This window comes from Passer montanus, unplaced genomic scaffold, assembly GCF_014805655.1.
Source record: "Passer montanus isolate IOZ18808 unplaced genomic scaffold, ASM1480565v1 scaffold2, whole genome shotgun sequence".
In the NCBI taxonomy this organism is placed as follows: Eukaryota; Metazoa; Chordata; class Aves; order Passeriformes; family Passeridae; genus Passer; species Passer montanus.
In genome coordinates, this window is record NW_024366591.1 from 25,795,732 (window position 1) to 25,816,828 (window position 21,097).

Sequence of the window (21,097 nt, forward strand, 5' to 3'; positions counted from 1 at the left end):
AATTTTTAAAATATCAATGCTTTTGGGTTTTTTTGCTAGTACATTTATTTTGAGGAATAAAGAAATATGCTGCATGTACAGGGGCTTTGTGTAAGTGATTTGTTGGTACAGTCCCCATTAACTGGAGATGGTTAATACATAGAGTTTACCAGAGAAGGTGATGTATAACTGAGCTCAGTTCATGGTCAGTTTATAGGTTTAACTTTTTTTTTTTCTTTTTACATTCTTCTTTCTACCTGGACTTTCAAAACTGAGATTACTTTCTTGGACACATTGAAATGGAAGAAAGAGGCATTCCTGCCTTAATTTTTACATGCTAGGAAAAGGGGATGCTAACATCTTCTTTCAGCTTAGGAAACACGTGAAACTAATTTCCTATTTTATTTCTTCTCCTCTTTCTTCCATTCTCCAGTATCATACTTTATCTCTGCCACTGCAGTTATTGGGTTTTCTGGGCAGCAGTAGCAGAGAAAATTGACAAAATAATTTAATGCTGCCGCACAAATTCTGAAAGGAGGAGGATTGTCTTTGCCTTTCAGAGTCCTTGCAGCAATGCAGTGACACTTTGAGGACTTGGTTCAGTTTTACCTTTTCAGTTTAGAAAGCTTTATAACAAACCCAAGACAGACAAGTCTGCCAGTTTAATTCAAAAGCTTCAGGTTTCTTGTCTACATGCCTTAAAATCCCCAAACCTCCTTTTTTTCTTATAAAATGAAGGATTGCCTTCTGCTCTCACTATGTAAATTCTGTACTTCTGAAAAGCAGAGGAAGCTGATAATGAGTTGGTAACATCCTGCAGTTAGGTAGTTCCTCTAAAGAAGAAAGAAGAATTATAATTACCTGTTCTATTTTAGGCAGGTGATTTTGAAAAGTGACCAAGCTATGATCCATTTAAACAGAGGTATTGGGAGGTTGAGGTGGTGTCTTTATGGGCTGAATACTCTCAGTTTCAGGAATTCATAGCATTTTATCATTGACAACTGTAAAGGAATGAGGCAGTCTATTTCAGTGGAATGGACAGATTTCTGTCCATCTGTGCTTGTATTACAGCATGTCACTTGTACTTTAGATCTGCATAGCTCTGAGCCAGATAGAAGCCACAGCAAGGTCAAGAGGTGGAGAAGCCTGTCAGCACATTCTGTCTCTAATGATATGACAACTGCAAATTGGTGCTTCAAGCACAGCCTGGAGGCAGCCATTATGTTGGGTCTTGAAGCTCAGCTTTCTCTAATACTGTTTCAAAGGAAAATGCTAACTTCAGATTGCTTCCGATCAGCCAAGAGTTTAATCTGTTGTAGTTTAACACATTTTTTCCTGTGTTTCTTAAAAAAAATAAGTTTTAAGGACAGTAATAATAAGAGGTCATGTATGGATTTGTGTTGTTTTTCATGAAAAAAAAAGGATGCTGCAGAACCAGCATTCCAGCAGCTGAAATAAATAGCTTTGCTGTATTTTCAGCCTTTGTTTCTTCTCTGCATCCATCTCCTGTCTTGTCCTTTTTTCCTCTGTCTCACCAGTGCCTACCAGATTGTTGTTGAAGAGCTGCACCCACACCGAACAAAGCGAGAAACTGGTGCCATGGAGTGCTACCAAATCCCTGTCACCTATCAGACTGCTCTTAGTGGAGGCTCACCATATTACTTTGCTGCTCAGCTGCCCCCAGGAAACCTGCCAGAGCCAGCCCCCTTTACCGTGGGTGACAACAGGACATACCAAGGTTTCTGGAACCCGCCGCTGGCTCCTCGGAAAGGCTACAACATCTACTTCCAGGCCATGAGCAGCGTCGAGAAGGCAAGTGCTGACAACACCTTTCTCCTGCAAGGAGGCAAAGACATGCCTGTGGTGACAGCTAGGACTGCTGGAGTCAGGCGTGGGAGGTGCTGGCAGTGGCATGGCTGAAATCCCCTTGGTGCTGTGACAGCATGGCAGTGTGCCATTCACATTTCACATCAGCCTCGTGTCATAGAAACTGCTACTAGATGAGAGTTTAATGCATCTCATAGTAATTGTCTGAGGGAAGTAATTTCAGGACTGTGACTGTCTCCTCAGTAAATAACATCCGCAGTGCTTTCCCCAATTCTCAGTATCTGCACTCTTCAGAAGATTAAATTACTGCAGGATAAAGAGAATGTGGGCTGCTCAGTGGGTTAGTAAAGAATTGCAAACATTTTAAGACTCTCGCACTGGACATCAAATAAAAAGTAAACATTTTCTTGAGCAAAAGTAGCTGCTGGCCCACCATGAGTTTGAGAGTCTTTCTGAGAAAGTGTACCTCAGGCTTGCAGCACTGCTGTGCAGTAGAATTATGGCTATCATTCACCTTCATTACCTCCTTGGTGTTTCTTTATAACTCTGCTGCTGAGTGCTGCTACTGGCTCTGTGTGCATATGGAAGGAGGAGAAGTGTCAGGGGGAGAGGTTCCGAGGTTCCAGGTGCAAAGAACTGTGGTTCTGCAAGCCCCGGGCTGTAGCTTTTGAATGGTTTTTCCTCTTGTAAATGAAAAATGAGGGAGAGGAAAAGGATTGGTGAGAAGGGAAAATGTGGTAGACAGAGAAGCTTTAGATATTTAAAATTTAATATTTGGATATATAGTTTAGAAAACTGAAGTGCACAGGCAGTTCAGACAGGAACTAGAAAGGCTAGACTGATAATCACTGATATCCACCAGAACCACTGGAAAGGAGCAGAAGCAGTGTTTATTCTTCCTTATGTTTGGGTCATTCTGGTGACTAAACAAATCCTTGCTAACAGGCAAAGCCTTGGAGTCATTTGAAGGATATCTCAGCCTTTACCTATGATTATGAAAATTGGATATGCATCAAGTCAGAATGGGTACAAATGTGTTTGAAAACTGGACTTTTTTTTCCTCATTCAGTAGACCATTCCCTCTTTTCTGTTCTTATTTAAAGATCTATATGAAGTAAACAAAGCAAAATAAAAGGTGACTGCTAGGCACCAATCCATATTTCTCTCACCTGCTAAAAATAATTCCTTTTGTTTTTGTGGATTTCCAATAGACTGCATTGTAAAGAAATTTGTTTCATTCCCTGAGGTTAAAAAAAGGAGGGAAAAGTAAAATGAAAGTACAAAATACATTTAGATATTTATTTTGACTTTTACATTTTGACAGATAAGTAGAAAATGAGAGAAGAACACAGTATTTTTTGCTTAAACTTGATTTGTTTGTGAGAGATTTTAATCCTAAAACTGATTTCTTTATTATGTTTGAAACTTTGGATCAAATTTTTGTTCCTACAAGGATTTAGGGGGAGGTTTTGAAGGGAACTGCACTACATTCTGCCAGAACAGAGATCTAGTGGTTGTAAGATAACATCTGAACTGCAGAATATTTAAACAGATGCTTTGCTGTAAACCAGTGGGATCATCAAAATAGGCAGAGGGAAGTAAAGTAGGCTCTGAAGTACATGATAGGGTTGAGAGGAGGTTACTCTGTGATCCTTGCAGACACTGAACAGAAACAGACAAGTAAATCCAGTAACTAGGGAGAATGGGTAAGATTATGTTAGTAAACTTTGTGGGGTTTTCATTTTGGTTAAAAAATTGTCCTGATTGAGCACCTACAGTGCCTCAACTTAGAGTTTTGCGAGCTCTTTACAAGCTGTGTTTACAAACTGGCACCTATGTATTTTACCTGCTGCTTTTGAATCTTCAAGAGGAGACAGATGCCCGGGAATGTATTCAGGGATGGAATGCTGAGGGATGGAGGACTAGAGTAAGCATATTTTATGGAGTGAAACTGTCATTATTATATTTTCAAATTACATGCTAATATTGTTTATAGTGATCTAATACCTTATGCTCATACAACCTTATGCTATTTCAGTATGTTTTCCTTTAAAATGACTGCACTTTGTACAGTAAGGTCAAAAACCCCATTTATGACTGACCCTTGTCAGTTCAAGTTGTCCAAATTTTGCACAACCAAGTAATTTCTCTGTTCATTTGTTTTAATTGCTGACCACATTCTGAGGGGAGACAGTAGTAAATTACACAGAGATTGTCTTTGCATGTGCAGCACATCTTCTGAAGCACATTGCTGTCAAGTCACTGTCTCCTGGGCAGACAGTATAGATTGTAGCTTAACTGTGTCATATGTGGAGGGATAGCTGAGCTGCATCTGTGCTTATTCCTCACCCAGAAGCATGAGGGAGCGTCTTGCTCATGTGCTTCAGGTGACTCTGTAAGATGGTCAGGATTTAGCAAGACATAATTTTGGAGACGGTGCTGAGCAAATGTATCTTCTCTGCTGCCCAGTGCTGTTTCAGGTCAACACAAGCTCTGAATTTTTGTGCTGTGACAAAAATAGAAGCAGCACTCCTCCCTTTTCCCCCTGCTTCATCGTCTCTTTGTATTCTTATGACATGATTTCCATTTGATTTGAATAACCTGAAATTTTGCTATATTTGGGCCGTCCTGCACCTTTTCTCCCCATTATTATCCTGGACAGTACAGTCCAATCAAGAAAAAATACCCCAGCCTCCACCCCTGCTAAGCCCAGAGCCCTGAGCCAACTCATTGGGTTGTACCAGCTGACCAGTAGATCTAAGAAGGTGAATTTATGGAGCGGGGAGGGCAAGAAAAAGCCCTTGATGTGACTGTTTTCTTTACTTTTCTTTCCTTAACAGGAAACCAAAACTCAGTGTGTTCGAATAGCTACAAAAGGTAAGAGGTTCGTCCCCACATACAAAGTAGCTTTTTAAATGAATCGTGGTGCTGCTATTAAAGGTTCAAAGCAAAGCCAGTACTATCCCTCTATTTTGAAGCACTCAATTGTGTTAAAATGTAATGGTCTGCTGCTTTTTATTCTTTGGTATTGAGCCAAGAGAGTACTGTTCTAGCAATACACAGAATTTTGACAAAATAAGGACACCTCTTTATTCCCCCTTTCTTTCTGTGGCTTTCAAGATCTGCTTTTAGAGTGCTGAAGCATTGCAGGCAGCAGATAGATGGACAGGAGAGAAGAAAGTGCACATGGGTAAACTGTCTGTTAGACTAACAATTATTTTCAAGCAGGGGTGGAAATAATTTAAATGAAGGACATGACAGTTAATTTTCCTAAGTAGGAGCTCCAGTGTTAGCAAGATGTCGGGGAGGGCTGAGTTAAGAAAAGCTTCTCTCTGACAGTGAGTTGCAGGACTAAGGCTGACTGCATAGCTGTGAGAATAATCATGTTGACCCCATATACAGCAGGTTAATCACATACTGCTCACTCAAAAATGTTGTTTCATCTTCAAACGAGGACTTAGTTGTTCTGTTTATTGTTATCTCTTGCTTAGGCTGTATTTATAGCCATTTGTTTTGGTGGCTTGATTGTGCCGACGTGAGAGTTGTTTGATAGACACTGGCAGCTAAACAAGCAAGGAGCTTACAAATGCCCAAAGAGTCTTCTGCAGAGGCCCAGCACTTATGTTGTCTCCTTCTAATTGCATATTGATATTCGGCATGAAAACAACTTTAGATATGAGGAATCAGGTATTAAAGTACTGCAGAGGCACATCAGCCCCATTTTTTTCAATAACTTCCCTCAATTTAAATCTTGTTGAAATGAAAAGGTGATGTCTCTAATGAGATGGTAGCAATCAAATGTTTTCTTGAGAAATCAGAAAAAAAAATGTACTCCTTAACATGTGTTAGCATTTTCATCAAGTGAGGTAAGCTAATATAAACTGGAAATTAAAACCATGAGCTAAGTCTGCTGTAAAAAGTATATCAGCATTATGTTTCTTATGTTTACCTGGCAATATTAAATGTTTGAATTAAAATATATTTGCATAAACAAATATTTATGTACCACCAGCATGTAGTATTTGGGTCTAGGGAGAGTTTTGAAAGGCTCAGAAATAACTTAAAATATTGCAGGACTGTGGAAGAGGAAAACAATGGTCTCTCTCATCATAGTAATAATAAAACAGGAAGGGAATTCACCTGTCATATGAGGAAATTATTTTTTGCTTAACCACACGCATTCCCCCAATCTCAAAGCAATGTTCGTGGTAGCAAGAGACCCCTTGGTGGTTGCTTGTACACCTTCCTTCCTCTGCTGCAACAGTCACATTCCCCCTGATGGCTGTAGTCTGAAAGAAAGGCAAAATAAGTATGTGGTTTCTTACCTTTGTGCCTTATATATTGCCCTTGACACTCTGATTGAAGACAGGGTTTCCTGAAGTAACTGAGTTGCCTGATATATCAGTGCTAAATTCTTTGAAAGTGGACCTAAAAACCAAAGTGTTTTCTCTGACTTATTTTAATTGCTGGCTGTGACGGGGGAGGCAACATTAGGAACAAATGCTTTCTCTTCCTCTGCAGGAATGCATTTAATAAGGAATCATCATTTCAGAGTCGTATTGTGTACATTGTGTACACATTCTGTGCATTCACATTTCTCAAATGAGTTATACTGGTATTCTAAAGTACTTTTTCAAAGTTCATACTGATTTTTTTCCCCATGTTTTTGTCATAATAGTAATACCATGGTATGTTTTATTCAAAGAAAAGTATACTTAATGTACTGGTCTATGTATATGCTCATCTGGTTACCCTGATTTGTTTGTTGATTTGTTTGTTTGGGTTTCTGTAGTGTGTAAGATCACATTGAATTGTTGGTGTAGGAGATGTCTGGGTACATCTGTGATATTTTCATAGGGAAAAAGGGAGTGTCTCACCTTACCTAATGCACTCCAGTTAAGCGAACATACCTGTTTAAAATCTGGGAAATTGTCCAAACTATGGATTCCATTATAAATGTAGTATGTAGTTCTGTGTCATCTCCTGTGACTTCAAGCAGCCTAGAGGTAGCCAAACTCAATTTTGCCTCGAATGTGTTGAAAAGACATAAAAAATTTAAAAAAGCTGTGGTGGAAAGGAGTAGGGAGGAACAACACAAAAGGTGCACGTTAAGACAAAATCTCCTTGGTAGTGAAGTTCAGTATTACCAGCAAAGTTACTTTCTTATTTCTATCTTGTTCAAGGATCTTATTTATCTACTGTGAATTTTCACACCAATAAGACATAAAGATGGAAAAAATATGACAGCAATGTGCTGGAGAAATTAATCCCTCACTAAATTTTTTGGACAATTCCCTAGCAGCATGCTTTACATGTATTTTAATGCATTATGGGTTTCACCCATATGACTTCCAAGGTTGTCTTTTTACCTTTGAGAATTGATGGAATAATTTGTTTATTGGTGTTAAACTAATGAAAGCCAACAAATTTAAATTGAAGCATTTGTAGTTTTTTGATCTGTATATTCCAGGTGCAGTGCTGTCATGTGCTCCTGATAACAAATGCACTGAAGTGTCGGGTCATCTAAAAGATGGTGCCAAATTATGACTGAAGTATGTTGCTGCTCCTTCTTCGTGTGCCTTGAAAAAATGCTTTTGAGTAAACAGAGAGACATACTGGTGCCTGGTTTGTTGAAATACACTGAGTTAATTTTTCATGGTAGAAAATACTGCAGCAGGACCTGTTTAAAAAGTACCTTCCTGAGCAGTTCCTGTGTACTTGCAGCTGAAGGATGAATGCCAGTGATTCTTTGATGGCCCATAATTAGACTAACAGCAGGACTGCCCCTTTTTCTAGGCACCTACTTCCATGGCACTTGTGGGAGCTTAATGATTAACTTTTGCCCTTCTGCACAGTGGAGTGAATTGGCCAGGCTGAGTTATTAGATATTATGAGGGAGTATGAAAAGTTACAGACATGTACACAGTCTGTTCACATAAGCTTTGATTCTTGAGGAAATCAGGTTGAAACGGTTTTAAAAATAACTCCTTGTACCACAGGTGGTGAGTACAATATACCCAAAGCACCATTTCCAGTTACAGATGTAGCCCAGAAAATATATTAACTGAACAATTTTAATTCCTCGGACACCTTTAACCAATACTGCCTACTTCTGTTAAGCTGAATCCCCTTCTCATCCTGTAACTCTTAGTAATAAATGATCAGTGTATTTTTTTCCCCTAATAACATTGAATTGTTCTATACCTTGTTAATTTTTAAATCTAGATAGTAGGATTACCCAGTCACTAATAATCTGGTTTCTCACACATAGTAAGTGAAGAAGGATATATTAAAAAAAAAAATTTGTTTTCTGAAGAGCAGAGAAGAGTGCAGAGGATGAGATAACAGGTGAGATATTCAATAGGAATGGAAAGATGTAATTAGAAAATGTGTGTTATTTGATTAAAAAATGTCTGTTATATAACATTTCCTAAAGAAAGGCTTGAACTTCCTAATACTAGCTTAGTAAGGCAGATTTTGACTGTGGAATCATAGAACTGTTAAGGTTGGAAAAGACCCCTAAGATCACCAAGTCCAACCATCAACCTAGCTGCCGTGTTCAACACCAAACCACATCCACAGGTGCCATACCCACATGTTCTTTGAATGCTTCCAGGGATGGTGACTCCACCACTTCCCTGGGCAATTGGTGACTCCACCACTTGCCCCAGTGCTTTATAACCCTTTCCATGAAGAAATTTTTCCTAATATCCAATTTAGACCTCCTGGCAAAACTTGAGACCATTGAGTAGTTCATAGCATGCACATAACAGAATGAATGCGTGATAACCAAACCTGCCTAACCAAAGCATTGATAAACTGAAGCAAATAGAAGGTGTGTGCACTTCAGAGTAATAGATGATGTTGGTGACTGATCTGTCATATCCTGGAGCTGAGTTTGACTGTGTGAAACTTTGAATATGTTTCCACTTCCACAAGACATCGGCGTTTCATTTTATGGTCTACAATGTTATCGACTGCTAAGGGAGTGAAACTGGACTAACATGGTCAGAGAAGAGTGATGCTTCAAATCATTTAGCATGTAAATATACATTTAGGAGGACAGAAGGAACAGCAGAGCTGTTATTAAGCGGAGTACATGAAGCTGACATTTTTGACAGTTCTCAGGCTGCCAAGTTTGAGGCTAACACTGATTCATGTGTATTCTTTTGTTTTGCTAGAGAAAAATATTGAAAATTTAATTAGAAGAAATCTACCGTGGCAGTAAATAAAGAAGTAGTGGGCCTGGCAGCTCTATCACAAAGTACTTAGATGAAATAAATGAAGTCCAGTGTTTCTCAGTCCGCATTTAAAACAAGAACTTCATCAATTCCAACATTATTTTCCCTTGTGGATTTCATTTGTGTTATTAGTTCAGACAGTATAGAACCTCTCTATCTCTATGCGTGTTTGGTTCATATAGATGGATGAAAATGCCATTTGAGATGATGCGCATCTGGAAGTAATTGTGAAATGGCAGAAAATTACTTTTTAATCTGATTTGAGGAATAAAGAGGTCTGGGTGGTAACATTTCAACTCCAAGTGTGCATTTAGTCCACCATCATTACTGCTCTGAATTCATTCCCACAGCAGTTGGGGATTGATCCAAAGGCCTTTGATGTCAATGGGAGTCCTTCCACTGACATTAATGTGCTTTGGATTAGGTCTTTAGAAGTCATAAATCTGTCTAGACCGTAATTATTTCCTTGAAATTGCTCCTGATGATGTTTCTGCTCTTAGGGAAATTTGTGAAAGTCAAATCACCTCCTGTTGCAGGATGCTCAAAAATGTCTGTTACCAATTAATGCACAAATGAAGGGAATATGTCAGATGCTAAATGTATCTGAAAGGAATTTTCTCTCACTGTTGTTTTTGTGTTTGAATCAATGCTGCTACAATGACTTTGAGCTGTACCATTGCAATAGGAACTGGAGACCCAACTGGCAATGGAAACATAGAGAAGAACGCAGGTGTTTCATAGATCACACCATTTTTTTTCACTCATTCATAGGAAAAGCATTTAATATGTTTAAACTTCAGTGGTCTTTTGCATGATGTCTTTTATCACTCAAAAAGTAGAATTTAGTTGACTTGCTGAGCTTTCCAAAGGTGAATACAGCACATTAGCATGGCATATTTTTATCTTTTGTATATGAAATTGCAGTAGCTCACCAAGCAACCACATCTGCTGGTTCTGATAAGTAATACCTTTGGTTGTAAATAAAAAAATTTTGTGATCCCTTGATGGAATATTTGATGATGGTTATTAAAAAAACAGTTAAGTGAGGGACACCTCCAGACACAAAACCTATAATGTGAGTATTTTCATGTACACACAAAGATCGAAATCTTAGTGACCTTAAAGATTTCCTAAAAAATGAGAATTTTAGAAGTAAGAATTCAGGTATTCTAGTTTATATTTAAATATTAGGGGAAGAATGTTGATACATTACAACAATCAGCATCTTAGCATATATGCTCTTTTATTTTTTCATGCCTGGTTTATTAGGTCTCTTCACCTATTACAAATATTATTTCATGAATCAGAATGTGGACATTGAGTGTTTTGCATCCATTGCAGAGAATATGGAGACATAAAGCTAGAAATTGAGAGTTTTTACAAAGTTCATTAGATTTTTAACTGCAATTGAAAATCCTTCATTCTGCATATAATAGACGTGCATTTAAAAGTACCCTTTGCTAATACTGCTAGGTGCAGGGATACATTTCATCTCCTCTTTTCTTACTGTTCTTTCACTATCTCTCATTTGTTTTTTCTAATGTGTTTACCTTCTTTGGGTCATGTAAAATTACAGGTGCTTAGAGAAGGTAAACTATCATCCCCTGATAGGCCTGGTCACATTAACCCCTTTTCACACAGGCAGCCTATGTACACTTTCATTTCCTATCGTGATTAACTCTACCATTGGCTCAAATGGCCTCTTGCAATGCCTCAAGTTGAAGAGTGTGTGAAGCAGATCAGGCAGAGATTGCTGCCACTATCAGCCTGTCACAGGTATCTCATGTGCATGTTCAGCCTCAGAGAGACAAGAATTTGGCTCATGTGTGCTGTAACGAAGAGCAGCCCTTTGAAGGGACAGCACTGTTTTCAAGAAAGAAGAAAGAGGTCTCTAGGAATTATAAATTCAGTTTATATGTACAAGGTACTCTTCAGTCAGAATGACACTTTCTTTTCATCGGCAAGCACAGACAATATGCAATACCTTACCACAGAGGAAGTAATTTTTGCAATTATTCATTCTTGCATTAACAGCTGCCTAACAGTGAGATATTCTGAATAGAAGACAAAATATATTTGAGCAGTAAGGCTGCTCACTGTGCACCTGGACAGGAAGGACACGGGAACTTTATATCAGAAAAGAATGGTGCACAAAGAATGCAGAAGAAATTCAGCAACATCTAAATCAGAATTGTGCTTATTTACTTTCATGAATACAGTTTAAGACCCTGAAATCAGCATCATCGTGTTTCTCTGTACCTAATTGAACACTTTTAACTAAATGGAAAGAAATCCCACCTTTTGTTGTCATTAACTTTACAAAGGCTTATTAAACTATGAGCATGTCATCTCTGCCAGAACTCTTAAGTGAAATTCTACAGAAAGTCATCTAGAAACAAGGAGCAGAATTGCCAAGTGTAGTAGCACTTCCTAAACACTCCAATGTGTTGCAGAGCAAGTCAGTATGGTTGATTGGCCCTGCTGCCAAATTATTCGAATACAGAGACTGATGCTTTGTCAGCTGCATAAGGAGATGATGGCTCTGAAGTTCAGGAGTTTATGCTGCTTTCTGCTCTAGTGGGAAGTTGTGTACTAACCAGGAAATTTTTGGAAAGATGCCAGCTGGAAGGGCTTGCAAGTGGATCTTGTAGGCAGGATGATCTTTCTAGAAATAAAGTGGTTATCACACATCTGTCTGTCACAGCGGGAGGTAGTTACAGGCAGTGTTAAAGCAATTTTTTTGGCCAGGTCAATTCAAAGTATAGGGAACAGAATTACAATCCTGTGTGTGGTTTTAAATGCTGTCAACTTAGGAAGTGTCTGGAGGCTTTTGTGCAAATTCAGCAGTTTGGAAAGGACTGGGAATATACTCCATGCTGCACAGTGAGGAAGGTTCTTGATCAGGATGTACTTCCAGAACCCTTTGCTGTCAAAGAGGTCACAAAATACATTGCATTCTTTGACACTTCTGTTTAATATCTGCTTTGTTGAGTTAACAGGAAAGATAACCACATTCAGTACCACACAGATGCCAGAATATTTAACCTGAACATTAAATCAGAGGTCCTATATCTCCTAACTTGTGTTACTTGCTCTTTGCTGATGACTGAGTATTGGTTACTCAAACATATGTAAGCAGACTACATATTGACTGTTTCAGCCCCTCTGCCAAGAGGCTGGCCAGGCCATTAGTACAGGGGGAAAAGAGGTCCTGCTCTAACCTTGCTGTGGTGGAAATTATCCTGAGGCAGTAGTCTGTGCTGATGCTACACTACTAAAATTTGTGAGAACAGCAATGCTACTTCACCAGCATACTTTTTTCAAAACACCAGAGTTAATAGCAAAGGCATACAGGGAAGAGCAAAAGCCAATAAAGTATTTAGGATGTTAAAGCATCATGTCTGAAATAAAGAGGCATCTGGGGTTCAAATAAAAGTAAATATCTATTGTACATTAGTTGCCGTCACTCTGTGTATGGCTACAAAACTTGGACATTTTTTCATCTCCACATCTAGTATCCAAACCATTTCTGATGCACTGTTCCCATGCCTTTCCTGCTATAAAACAGTTCAGGATATTGCCCTGAATGATGCTTTCCCAAATTGCTGTCACATTGGCAGCACTGAAGCAAGATTATAGGACATCCCGTTATGCCAGACCTACTTCTTATGTTGGAAAACAGATTGCCCAAAACTGGGCAGTTGAAATGCAGAGTGAAATGAGAAGCTCAGAGGCAGAATAATGAGGTGGCTAAGGCAAATCCTCACTTATGTGTCATCATTTTCACAGTGCGGGAAATTAAATCTGAAAATTTCCTGCTCTGGTGAAGAATGGGTACGTATGCCATCATAACATTCAAATAAAATGGAAGTGTATGGTAAAAGTGAATATGATAGCAAAAAGGTTACATCTGCACACTTCACAGTGATCATGAAATGAATAATGAAATCATGAAAATGTGAGTCTTCCTAGGACAATGAAACCAGGTCCTCATGTACTGGTGGAAAACAGGAGTCACAATCACTCTCTCCATTCCTTGTACTACTGTGTTCCTGAATTTGCCATATCTCCAGGCTCAAGAATGATCCATCCTAATGAATAAGAAATCTGCCAAAGGGAGCAAGAGACCTGCATGGGTGAATAAAGAGCTCCTATCATTATTCAAACATAAGCAGAAAATACACAGGAGATGGAAAAATGTCAGGCTACTTGGAATGAATATAGAGAGGCTCTCTGAGTAAGTTGAAATGAAACAAGGAAGGCTAAGGCCAAGGAGTTGAATCTGGTCAAGGGTATTAAGGACAACAAAAAGGGCTAGGTCACTCATTATCATCTTTGAAAGGTCATGAAGATCAGGAGAGGTACCTGAGGACCTGAAAAAAACAAATGTCATCCCCGTCTTCAAAAAGGGCAAGGAGGAGGACCCAAGGAAGTACTGTCTAGTCAGCTTCACCTCAATTCCTGAAAAGGTGATGGAACATCTCATTCTGGAGGCCTCTCCACATGAATGACAAGAAGATGAATGATTCGGAGTAGTAAACATGGATTCACTAAAGGTAAATCATGCTTGACCAACCTTCTACAGTGAAGCAACTACATTTATGGTTAAGGAGAGAGCAGCAGATATTACCTACCTTGACACTGTCTCACAATATATTCAGTGGGAAACTCAGGAAGTGTGGACTGGATGAGTGGACAGTGAAGTGGATTGAGAACTGTCTGAATGGTAGATTCCAGAGGGTTGTAATCAGTGGCACAGGGTTCAGTTGGAGACCCCCAAGGTTCTATAGTGGGCTCGGATTGCACTAGATGACAGTGTCCCTTCCAACCAATACTCTTCTGATATAAAGATATGTATCCTGATTGTGCGCCTTATTCTTGGGATCCTTAGGTAATGACAGAAAAAGCAAATTGTTGACTATTGGCCAGAACTGTTGAAAGAGATATAACTGCTATAGCCATGCTTTTAACAACAGATGACCCTTTTTCTATAACAGAGAGAGAAGGGATAGGATTCTACAATTACTGTAATTGGCATTCAAATTGCCTCAACTTATGGAAGGCATTGATCTGCACAAGTACAGGCATTTTTTAATGTGAATCTTAATTTCTATGTACATTAACACCATCTGGATTCTATGAATTTGCTTGTTTTGTTAACCCATTACAATAGAAAACCTGTAGCCAAGCAAATCTCAAATTAACCTTTGATCTGTTTCTTATTTCACAGATTTTGCTGCATTGAGTCTGCCTTTTCTTTTTTGAAATGATGGTGCTGCATCCCCTAGAATTTTGTAACAAATTTTATAAGGACTAGTTATTCAACATACTGTAGTTATTTTCTACAAATGTAAACAGTTTTTTTCACAGTTCTTTAGTGTTTCTCATTTCTGGTAGTTCATAAAGATTTAATCCTGAAGGGCCTGTTATTATAGTATTATATTATATATATAGTATATATTATAATATTCCAAAATTTCAAAACTCTGTAAGTTAGCTCCCGTTCTTCTTGAAATCATTGAACCATAATATTTATACAGGGTTTTACATCCATGTGTTCATCTTTCACAGCATTTCCTTTTGTATGCCTGTGATAAAAAGGGTTATCATTCTTTGTCCTGGTTTAAAGGCTTTTAACGTACTGCACTGTGAAACCTGGGTACTGGGTGCTCAGTGAAACATCTAGAAGGAAGCTCTGTCCTCTATATCTCAAATGGGATCAAAGGTGAAAATTGCTGCATGTGTTGCCTTTCCTACTCACTCATTTACAGAAAATTCTGCTGTACATATCAGATAAGAAGGTTGATTTTTCAGGTTACTCTTTTGAGGAATATATGTCTAAAGTCCCCATGAATGCAGTCAGACATTAACCATTGTGGTTAGATAGGATTTTTGATCAGTAACCTGAACTGTGGAATGCGCCCTGGCTGCTACCAAATGCTTACATGTTTCAGCCTGGATCATGCTGGACACTGAGAGGGGAAAGGCTACTGGCTATTTACAGCAGTCACAACATATTTGTAAATCTACCAAGTTCTTATTTTGCTTTTGAACATAATTTAGAAAACTTCCTTCTGTGAGAGGTAATTGGCAGTTTAGTAGCTGAGAGACCAGTCATGTTAAGGTTGTAAAAGATATCTAAGATTTGAACCCACTGAACTGTGTCCCCAGGTGCCATATCTGCAGATTTTTTGAACACTTTCAGGGATGGTGATTCCACCGTTTCCCCCTGGGCATCCAGTTCCAATGTCTGACCCGCTTTTCAGTGAATAAATTTTTCCCAATGCCCAATATAAACCTCCCCTGGCACAAATTGAGGCCATTTTCTGTCATTTTGCCACTTGCTACCTGGGAGAAGAGACAACCCCCACCTCATTACAACTTCCTTTTAGGTAGTTGTAGAGAGTGATGGAGTCCCTCTGAGCCTTCTTTTCTGCAGCCTAAAGAACTACAGCTCACTCAGCTGCTGCTCATGGAAAACTGAATATCATTATATGCTTGTCCAAATATGAAAGCTGATAATTTTGTATTAAAAGCCTATTGCTTACTCAGCACAAGTTACATCATCTTACTTAGCCAAATCAAATAGCTTTACTAATACAGATTTAATTCAAGCAGAACTGTAGAGTTTTCACAGCCTCAGAAAGTGAGTTTTTCAATTTATTCATTGAGAGTAGAGTACTGAGCAACAGAAATTACAACTTCCTGGATGTGCCTTTAGTAGTGATGAAATTTAGGCGATGAAATTCTATACCCATAAAACAGAACTGTCTGGAAGTATTTTTCCAAATTGTTTCAGGAAGTACAAAATTTTTTTTTTTGTTTTGTTTTTTTTTTTTTTTTTTTTTTTTGTGTGTGTGTTTTTTTTGTTTGTTTGTTTTGGTTTTTTTTTGTTTGTTTGTTTGTTTTTGAGTAACCCTTTCAAAGAACTATTTGGATGAATGCAAACACATACTTAGGTAGAACAAAACATAATGTGATCAATGGTAGGTACATAGTGCTGTTGCATTGGACCTGAACCAATTATCAGGCTTTTGCATGAACTAATGCCTATAGCTTGGAGGAGAAGAGGAACAGCTGGGCAGGTGCTGCTGCTGCCTGAGCTTACAGTGAGAGTGTAGTGCTTTGCCTGCCACCAGCCAGCCCATAGAGGTGGTGAGCTTGTTCAGTAGCATGTTGTGCATAGCTGGCCCCACACAGTGAACCTGTCAGGGACCTGACTGCAGGATGTAGCCCATGTCACTGCTGAGGTAGGGTCATACTGCCAGAACAAGAGAGCCCTGATTCCTACAAAATATCTTACAAATGAGGACATCTCCAACATCTTATGATGAATAAGACACTTGATTAGTTTCTCAAAACTCTTAAGATCAAGTGACAGCTGCTTTTTATCTAATGGCAAAATTTCTTCAAATACAATTCCTTCCACATTTGACTTGCTTGCTTGAACTTCTTGTCAAAGCAAAACATATCAACTGTACTGCACACTACATTCAGCCATGTATGGAAGCTTCTTGAGTCCTACCCAATGCTGAAGTATTTCATCAAGCCAGATTTTGTCATTGTCATAGCTGGAGATGACATAAGAAGAAATGTAGGATTAGAAACAAATTGTCTTAACATTAGTCAGGCTAAAGGGGAAATACAATCATGCAAAATAAGCTGACTGTAAGTCTTTAATCTTTTTCTCTTCCTTCTCAAGATGTAGCTACTTAAGGTAGTTAGAACCAATTTATACTGTGGTATAAGTGTTTGAGACAGAAGCATAAATAAAACATCCCTAAACTGGAAGCTAAGTAATGATATACATTTCTTTTGTCAGCCTTGAAACTGGCTATTGTGTTTTAAATCCATTTTTTATGAGATCAGATACTCTCAATTATTTTTGTACACTGCTACTGTTTGTGGCACATTCGTGTTGTGAACTTATAATTTTTTACTCCTTATTAAGTGTCTATCTGTTTTACAGCAAAGAGAAAAAAAATTATCACCCTAATGAACACTATCCAGTCCTCTATCTGTAAGCGTGATGGCTGCCTTGTGATATTTACAGTCTCACAACATATTTTTATCTTGGTTAACTTGGAGGATGTTTTTCTGGTTTGGGGTAGGACATTTGCAATAATGCATGTTTTCATGTTTTTGCTGAGGTCTTTCCACTGTCTCTTCCATTTTATTATTATTACTGGCCAGTTTAATGTAAGGTATTTCAACTTTTCTGGTGGAAGTTCTCTATTGAAGAGAAATGTCTGGTTTCCATTGGGATATACAGCATTGCCTAACCATGCCTGAGCTCTCTGCACAGTGTATCAGAGCTGCTTTTCTGCAAACAGGGTAATTAATTTTTTAAACTACATACTCAAATAAAAATTATTGTAAATTCAGTTTCAGCAAATAAACCATGGTGAATCAAAAAGTGTCAGGAGGCAAAACAAAATATGTGTTCTTGTACCTGAACAATTTGCTGTATTTTTTGAGGTGTCTTCTCAGTTCAAGGCTGGATGTTGGATCTTGCTCCATCTCTCTGTGCAGCCGTAGTTTCCTCTCTTGGAACTGGAAGTCTCATTAGGATCCGAGCAAGAGGTCTTTGTGGGGCAATCGCTTTTCTCTGATTTTTTAACTATGGAATAAAGAGAAAGAATACAGATACTTTGTGTAGAGTGAACGTGGTTATTGCAGTCTTGTATATGTTGAACAAAAATTTGCATAATAACAATAACCGACAAATTTTCCTATGCTCTGAGGACTTTTTTTCATTTTAAAGTTTGGCTTTTATTTCACGTACTCAATTTCTCCACTCACATCTAACAATGTAATTATTAGTAAATTCCCGTGAGTAGTATTGAAGAAATATGCTGTCTTAGGGATATTTTAAGTTTTTCAAGACAAAAAGGGCTTGGTATCTGAATTATTATTGATTTCCAGTCACTGTAAAGTACACACACATCGCAATAAAGGTTAACTGCCTAGAAGAATGTAAAAGAGCAGCAACTTTAAGTAAAAAGAAACTCCATCTTAAAAAGAAATCAGACTAAAGTGAATGCAGTGAACTGCTTTCTTTGTGTCTGGAATATTTTCTTCATATGGCTACTGTAAAAGCAATGCTTTCTTTTGTTCTTTTTAATGCAGACGGGAGCACATCAATATTTAATTTGACCATGAGTAATACTTGTATTCCATTTAACCCCAAGTATATTTCGGACTTTGTATGTTTTTATAATGATGATGTGAATTTATAAATCCTTAATGCCCTTAATGCTGCCCATATGTTGTGTTGAAATCCTTAGGAATCTGTAAAAATAAAAGTCAAGATCATTTTGGGCTCCAAAAGCTGAAAACCAACCTAAGCCAGTCTAACAGCTAAAGATTTGTCAGCTGTATCCTAATGCTCCTAAACCTTTGGCAAAACAAATGTTGCCCTTAAGAACTTACCTCATTATATCTGGGCATTTTAAATCACTCTACAGAAATAATAGAAAATAAAATAAAATGTTCTACTTCTAAATAGAAGACATGATCCTGGCATCTGTGCTTCTGCCCCAAGTGCTGTCCTTCTGTGCCACAATCAGCATGAGCTTTTCTTAGATTTGTGCTTGTGGGCATATGGACAATTGGAAGTCATTTGGAGATGCCAGTTGCCCTCATTATTATCTTTTTCTTTTATCCTTATCCACTGTCAGTTGCTAAGGATAGTACAAGTTTTACTTTGAAGCAGTATGCAGCCAAGATTACTTCATGTACATTTTTGTCTTAGAAGAAAAGGACAAGAAAAGCCATTGTAAGGACTAGCATGAATTTGGTTTTCACCAGCAGAGGATGATGGTGATTCTTCAGCAGGTGGAAAAGCTCTGTCTCAGGTTTTTACACACATTTGCCCAGTACCTGCTAAAGACTAGTCAAGCACTCAGGTGTTCTCATCAATTTACAAAGTTTTCATACCTATTTGAAACCCAAGACTTCTAAAAGCGACAAGTTATTAGTAGTTTGGAGGCTACCCTGCCCAAGGGACTTAGAATTTCTGCTTGTCATCCTACCTTTTGTTGGTAGCCTTTTGTTAGCCAACAATTGCTTTCTTCTTTTCACACCAGCTATTCATTTTGATATATTTTTTCCCATCCACTCATAGTAAACTGATGAAGCAGGACAGCATTATAATGAATTCCTATTTGGTTAGGCAAAAGTTGGATTGTTGTGAGTAATCGAATTACTCCTCTGGAGACAGGATTTCTAAGTGAAGGGATGAGGTGAGGCGATTACAGCTGTAACCCTTACAAGCATAAAAGATGTGTTATGCTAATCCTTTGTGAATGGGTTGAATTGAAAGTGAGGGAAATAAAAAGGAATGCTCTTGAAAGAAGGGGGGTATGAAAGGACTACTGTGTCATTTATTCCCTTTTCATTCATTCTCACTTGCTATAGAGAAAAAAAAATTGTAGCAAACTGGAGCATTTTACCTTTCAAGTCTGACATTCAAATAATTTAATCTTTAACTGCCTTAAATACTGTGTGAAAAAGATGAGGGGGTGGGAAGAGAGGTATAGCAAAAAAAAAAAAAAGGTGTGAAAAAAGTGCCAGTTAGTATAGGCTGCTTTTTGATTGAGGTTGTTAAACGTGGTATGACCTTATCTTACCTTGTTGTAAAAGCTTCAGAATGAGGAAGGGGAAAAGAGATGCTGTGGAAAGTAAGAGTTATGCCAAACATTACCTTTATCTGAAAACACTTATAGCTCAAGTGCGAGATCCTTGTTACCCCCAGGCTTGTTTATTTTCTTGTTTCGACTCTTTCAGCTGTTAAATAGGAGTGCTCTGTCTCAAATTAATACCTGAGAGGACTTTTAAAGGTTCAGCTAGAAGGAGAGATGTAATGCCAATTACCATGTAGTAACTAACTGAATAGATTATTATAAATATGTCTTGTTAATTGAATAAGAATTAACAACAAGAAGAAGGAATGGCTTATTTTTTTTTTTTTAGACAACCAACCTGAATATAAATGGACAACAGTATATGTAGGTTTTGGGTTTCACCAATTGAAACAATTTGGTTTGAGCAATTTTCATTGTTGCTCTTTCTTTTTTCCTTTCTGTGTACTTTCTGGAGGGTAAAAAATTGACCTCAATCAGCATTTGAGACCCACTCAGCTTCTCTGCTCACAAGCAGGATGGGAACGAGAATCAGAAGAGGGAAAGTAAGAAGACCTGTGAGCTAAGAATGGTTTAGTAAGTGAAGAAAGGATTAATTTTTTTATTTTAAAAAAGGATACAAAGGCAGTCACTCACTACCTCCCACACTCAGTCCCCTACCCAGACCATCTCCAAGCTTTGGAAAAATGGAATTTGTGGTTTTTTATTTGAGCATGACATCACATGACATGGGATACGCCTTAGAGCAGTGTGAGAAATGAGGAAGCCTCGATGCTATGCAAGCACTACTCCACACTAGCTAAAACAATGTTATCAATGCTGTTTTAGTCATAAATTGAAAGCGTAACACCCTTACAACTCTAGTGAGGAAGGTTTATGTCAGCGAGACTTATCCTCACTCCATCCTGAGCCAAACAGATTCCTTAGCAATGCTTAGACTTTACAGTCATGCTTTTCAGCATATTATATTTCCACTGAGAATGGAGGAATTTTCTGTAAAATTTCTTGCCTTTTGAAGGATTACAGTGATGATTCAAATTTGGTGTTCTGAAGTCTCATATTAATGAAATTCTTCATTAGCTCTAAATTAGGGAAAAAGATACCAATGGGCACAGGGGAATGAACTGCCTATTTTTCCCTGTCAGATACCTGAAACTAACTGGAATTGAAGAACAGGGCCTTTATGAGAAAAGGAGAAAAATTGTTATTCCCAGAGTGTGCTACTTCACACTTGCATTTCCCCTAAATTCCTTGAGTTCAGCCTCCCTGAAAAGTCTGTCTTTACTACTCCCTTACTGTTTTGCCTACATCCCTCTTGAAATTTTTAATGTATCGGGTAAGGTGAAAAGACTTCTTCTAACCTTAGAAATTATTATCAAACCATTTTGAGAATAATTCATTTCATTG

The 21,097-nt window shown here is 38.1% G+C and overlaps 1 protein-coding gene across 12 annotated transcripts in view; it reads left to right on the forward strand.

The window, feature by feature from the left end:
* Positions 1 to 21,097, forward strand: part of PTPRK (protein tyrosine phosphatase receptor type K) — a 378,252-nt gene that overhangs the window by 306,246 nt on the left and 50,909 nt on the right. For all 12 annotated transcript variants that reach the window (XM_039707322.1, XM_039707321.1, XM_039707325.1 and 9 more), the window contains exons 12-13: positions 1,518 to 1,791; positions 4,647 to 4,683. In XM_039707322.1, the coding sequence (XP_039563256.1) occupies positions 1,518 to 1,791; positions 4,647 to 4,683 (311 nt within the window). The remainder of the gene's footprint in view (positions 1 to 1,517; positions 1,792 to 4,646; positions 4,684 to 21,097) is intronic.